Source organism: Triticum aestivum, chromosome 1B (genome assembly GCF_018294505.1).
Source record: "Triticum aestivum cultivar Chinese Spring chromosome 1B, IWGSC CS RefSeq v2.1, whole genome shotgun sequence".
Lineage (NCBI taxonomy): Eukaryota > Viridiplantae > Streptophyta > Magnoliopsida > Poales > Poaceae > Triticum > Triticum aestivum.
In genome coordinates, this window is record NC_057795.1 from 588,142,786 (window position 1) to 588,147,442 (window position 4,657).

Here is a 4,657-nt window from a genome sequence, read left to right on the forward strand (position 1 = left end):
ATAACAATAGCAGAAAAGGAGCACCAACTCCACCCACTTTTCTCATGAATGACACAAAGTTCATGTTATTTATATCTCTTGTGATAGCTACCACTTTCTTATCTAGTGATGCGTCCTACAGGATCACGGGTACATTCATTCCCTTGCATTCATATCTTTTATTTCTACATAGTATTTGAGAACAATTTTCAATAATCAAATAAATACAAGTGAATCAAGTGACTGTCGTATACTTACATTTTGGGTGTGCATGATATATTGGAGGACCAATTTGTTTGGTTATGTATGCTTGGGTTAGAAAATTTTGTTTGCGATTTCGGAGAACTAGTGGACCCAGTGAACGGAGTCGCCAGCCAGTGTGAATTTATTACGAAGATAACATTTTATTATTAGGAAAATCCAATTTATCCATCAAACATCATGGCAGTGCAAAGAACACAAGACGTAATAGAACTTACAGCCATGCCCATTGACCACTTAGCGATGACACAAGCACTGGATCGAGCCGACGACATTCCCCGTCCTCGCCCCTCCCTCGGCGGAACCAGGCAAACCATGTTGGAGTAGACAACCAAGAATTCATCATGCTAAGCCCCGAAAGGAACAACACACCTAACAACACCATCGCCGATGAAGAGAAGTGTACATCAGAAGGATCCAACCTACAAACACACGAATGCAGGCGAATGAAGACCGGATGCAAGCAAATCCACCGAAGACAAATACCAACCGAATCCCATGAGATCCTTTGAGGACACCCCTCCACACCAACACCATGTGATAACAATTATGTTTTAGAGAAAGGCAAATGCACACCTGGTAGTGGAATCCCCAATGCCATGTGCTACTACTACAAGTAAATTAACGCCATTGTAATTGTAGACGCTTGCATATAAGATGGAATAATTAAAGCAAGGTCCTGAGCCTTTTCCTCTAAAAAAGAGTGAATAAACCATATATGCATCCATGATCCATTGAAAAAGTTCATGGAGAAAAGAAACTATACTTCATAACTACTTATGCAACAATTGCGAACGCCATTATTAAATTGTCGATTGAACTGTATCTCCATGCATCGCTTGTCTCCTCTCAAACAAGATAGAGCATGTTGCAACAGCAAACATATCCTTTAGTCCAAAATATGTTTCTTTATGAAATCACGAAACTATATTCCCATCTTGATGAAGAGCTATTATTTGTCCTCGTATTGGCCGAAGAACTCTTTTTCATCTTTTACTAGGAGGAAGACCATCTCTTCGTCATGTGTGGGCCAAAGACCATCTCTTTGCTTGCAACTAAGCCAAAGAGTGTATCTTCATTCCTAAGGCCGAAGAGGCAGCAGGGGCCCACCTCTTTGCGGCAATGGTTAAACGAATCTACATGTCGTTCATCGAGCGAGTGGAGGGTCTTTTTTGTACCTGGTAGGGACGAAAATGCCGTCTTTGCTTTCTTGTTCTCTTACATATCTCTTCCTTTCCTTCCCGCCATCCCTCTCTCATGCTTTCCTGTGCATTGTTCCCATTCAATTTTTCTCGCCAACCCCATTCCCTCCATTTTTCTTCTCGTTGTTTTCCCTGACTATTGTCTTTTGCAATTGCATGCAACGTGGGACATGATAGTTGAACTCAAATATACATCGACTTACCTGTTATTCCTGACTATCCATTTTTTTTCCACAGAAGCAATATGAGGACCACATTTAGGTAATAGATTTTCAGATCCCATTCAGTTAGTTCAAAGGTTCATTGTTCTAATTTGTTATTGCTATTTGTAATTTGGGTACCCTCGTGACATGGAACACAAGGAGATCTAATACTTTGGGTGGATGGACATCATATGGTGTCCTATATCTAAGGGTGGTGGAAGTTCCAAAAGTAGAAGATCGGAGGCGCTGTCATGGTGTGCATTACAATCATCGGTGGGACGTTGGTGCGACAATTGTTGCAAGATACGTGATTGTGTCTTCCCTTTAAATGGCTTCTCGTTTGGCTGGCTAGTTCTTTATGAGAAGGTCGATAGAGTGGTGGACGATGACTATAACAACATCAGGCAATGCCGATATAAAGGGAAGACGTTGGACGGTTTCCGCGGTCCAGACGTATGCGGACGGTTTGCAGGTCTGCCTTGAAGATGCCCTTATAAGTTAAATACAAAGAAAGAGAAATAGAGAAATTAGAAAAAAAATGACTAACCCAATAATCAGTCTTATAACCAACATTACTATTTGAGTGATTATAAACAATGATGACAGCTAAGTATAGCATATAACGAGCGACTGGCTATACTATTAGCCTTGCTCTTAGTTGTCAGCCTCTCCTCCGAGTCCCCATGGTAGGCAGCAGCAGAAAACATCTTTGTCCTGGAGCATCTTTGTCGTCGTCGTGGCCGGATCCAAACATTCTGCGTCGCCATCATGGCTGGATCCAACATCCGTTGGTAAATTGACAAACCAGGCTACATAACACCGAGTCCTCTTTGCTCAAGTGCGCGAACAGGGCCACCCGCGGCGTACATGCCAACGGACGCGCCCGCACACGCGGACACGCCACCGCCTAGCAGCACTGCCGAACTAACCCACTTGGAAATGCCGACCACTTCGGCCAAACCAGGCTAGGCTGCCACGGCAAATTTCCGCCACGCTCTGCCCTATTCATTCCTCCCAAGGCAAAGCTAACCTTCTGTGCTACGCCAATCCACGCCAACCTCTGGTGCCTTGGCCAGTATATAAGCCAGCACCCCGCCGCATCAGCGCCTTGCGTTGAGCTTCGCGCGCGCTCTTGTCTTGTTGGCCATTGCCGCCGTAGTAGGCTCATGGCAATGCGCATGGCAGCGGGAAGAGCCTGTGGCGCTTGGAGCGCGCAGCGCATGCTGGTCCCCGGCCAGCGCGTCGACTTCATCCGGCTGTCCCCCGGCGTCGCCGCGGCGGCGACGGTACGGTTCGGCGCTCGTCGCGCCGTCGGGAGCAGAGTGATCCTCTGCCTCGCCTCAGGAGGCGTTCGTCCGCGGGACGACGACGGCGAGTTCGAGCCGGCGGATTCGCCGTTGGATTCGGACGGGCGGATGGTCGACGAGGGCATGGACACGCTGTGGCGGCGCATCCGCGAGGTGGATGCGGCATCAGCAGACGAGGAGGACAAGGAAGAACCAGAGGACGAGGGTGGCTTCGACGTCTTCGCGCCCCCGGCTGAGTGGACGGAGCTGGAGCGGCGGCATTACGTGCTGTACGTTGCGGCCCTGCGCGAGGCACTCGGCGCCGTGTTCGCATTGCTGGCGCGCGAGCGGCCGGCGCTCGGCGCGGCGGTCGTGGCGCTGGTGCTGCTCAGCGTGCCGGCCTCGGTGCTCCACGTCTCCGCGGAGCTGATCCGGGCCGTGTACTCCATCTTGGCCGCCGTGCGCAACGGTACAATATAGTACGAGTAGGATTGTACTGCATGGTTGCGTATCCGTACCGATGTACGTATGTTTGTCACGTGCACGCCTTGCTTGTCCCTGTTCTGAGGGTGTATTAGTAGATTATTATAAGTGGCGTTCGTTTTCTCGAATCGCAATGGACAGCAATCACATACGGAGGCACTCACCAAAATTGAAAGAGCATTCTGAAACTTATACTAGTCATCAAGGCAGTACATCCACGCAAGAGTTCAACGTTCAAATTTGACACAAAATCATGCATGAGTGCTTTCACATCATCAAAATCGTTGGAGAAAAGTATATTTTTCGTTTCTTAACACTTAGTGTAGTTTAGATTTGGTTCCTCAACTTCGAAACCGGACAAATTTTTTTTTTTGCGGGAAAACTTCGGATCTATTCATCTTCAATCATGGCAGGACAACGAACACCAGAAATAATAAAAATTACATCAAGATACGTAGACCACCTAGCGACGACTATGAGCACTTAAGCGAGCCGAAGGCGCGCTGCCGTCATTGCCCCTCCAGACAGTCGGGAAGTCGCCGTGCTAAGGCCCCATAGGACCAACGCACTAGGACAACAACCGCCGCTGATGAAGAGTAGCGTAGATCGGAAGGATCTAACCTGAAAACACATGAACGTAGACGAACTACGATCAGATCCGAGCAAATCCACCAAGGGCAGATTTGTCGGAGACACACCTCCACACGCCCACCGATGATGCTAGACACGCCATCGGGAAGGAGGCTAGACGAGGAGAACCTTATTCCATCTTCGGGGAGCCGCCGCCGTCTCGTCTTTCAGAGCAGGACACAAACCCTAACTAAACGCGAAGAAACAACCGAAAACATAGCCATCCCCCCGGCAAGGGCCAAGATCCACCGCGCCGCCATGGCCGTAAGGACACCGGAGACGAGGTGGACCGCCGGCGGTGCCGGCTGGAGGCAGGGAACCCTATGACTTCTTTTCTTGGGGAGGAGGTAGTGTAGCTTTCTCTACGATTTCCAAAACCAGACAATTTGCACCCTCAATTTTCAAAACCAGACAAGTTTCGTCCCTCAACCCGGCAGACTGGGTTTTGATGCTGACTCACTCTGGTTTTGACCCGTCGTCCTGCCCATGTGGCAAGGTATCTCTTTCCTTCCATCTACTCTGCTATGGACATTTTGACAAAGATTTGGCATGCAATGTCTGTCGTTGCCCGCCTCCATGGCACCACGTTCATCATCACCCCGGCAGAAACTTT

The 4,657-nt window shown here is 48.7% G+C and overlaps 1 protein-coding gene across 1 annotated transcript; it reads left to right on the forward strand.

The window, feature by feature from the left end:
- Window positions 1-2,804: 2,804 nt before the first annotated feature.
- On the forward strand, window positions 2,805-3,411 carry LOC123096293 (uncharacterized). Its single transcript, XM_044517991.1, has one exon. It carries the CDS (start codon window positions 2,812-2,814, stop codon window positions 3,409-3,411), a length of 600 nt encoding a protein of 199 aa, XP_044373926.1. The 5' UTR covers window positions 2,805-2,811.
- The last annotated feature ends 1,246 nt before the right edge of the window (window positions 3,412-4,657 follow it).

Coding starts and splice junctions, on each gene's coding strand:
- LOC123096293 (XM_044517991.1), top strand. CDS start 2,812: ATGGCAATGCGCATGGCAGCGGGAAGAGCCTGTGGCGCTTGGAGCGCG.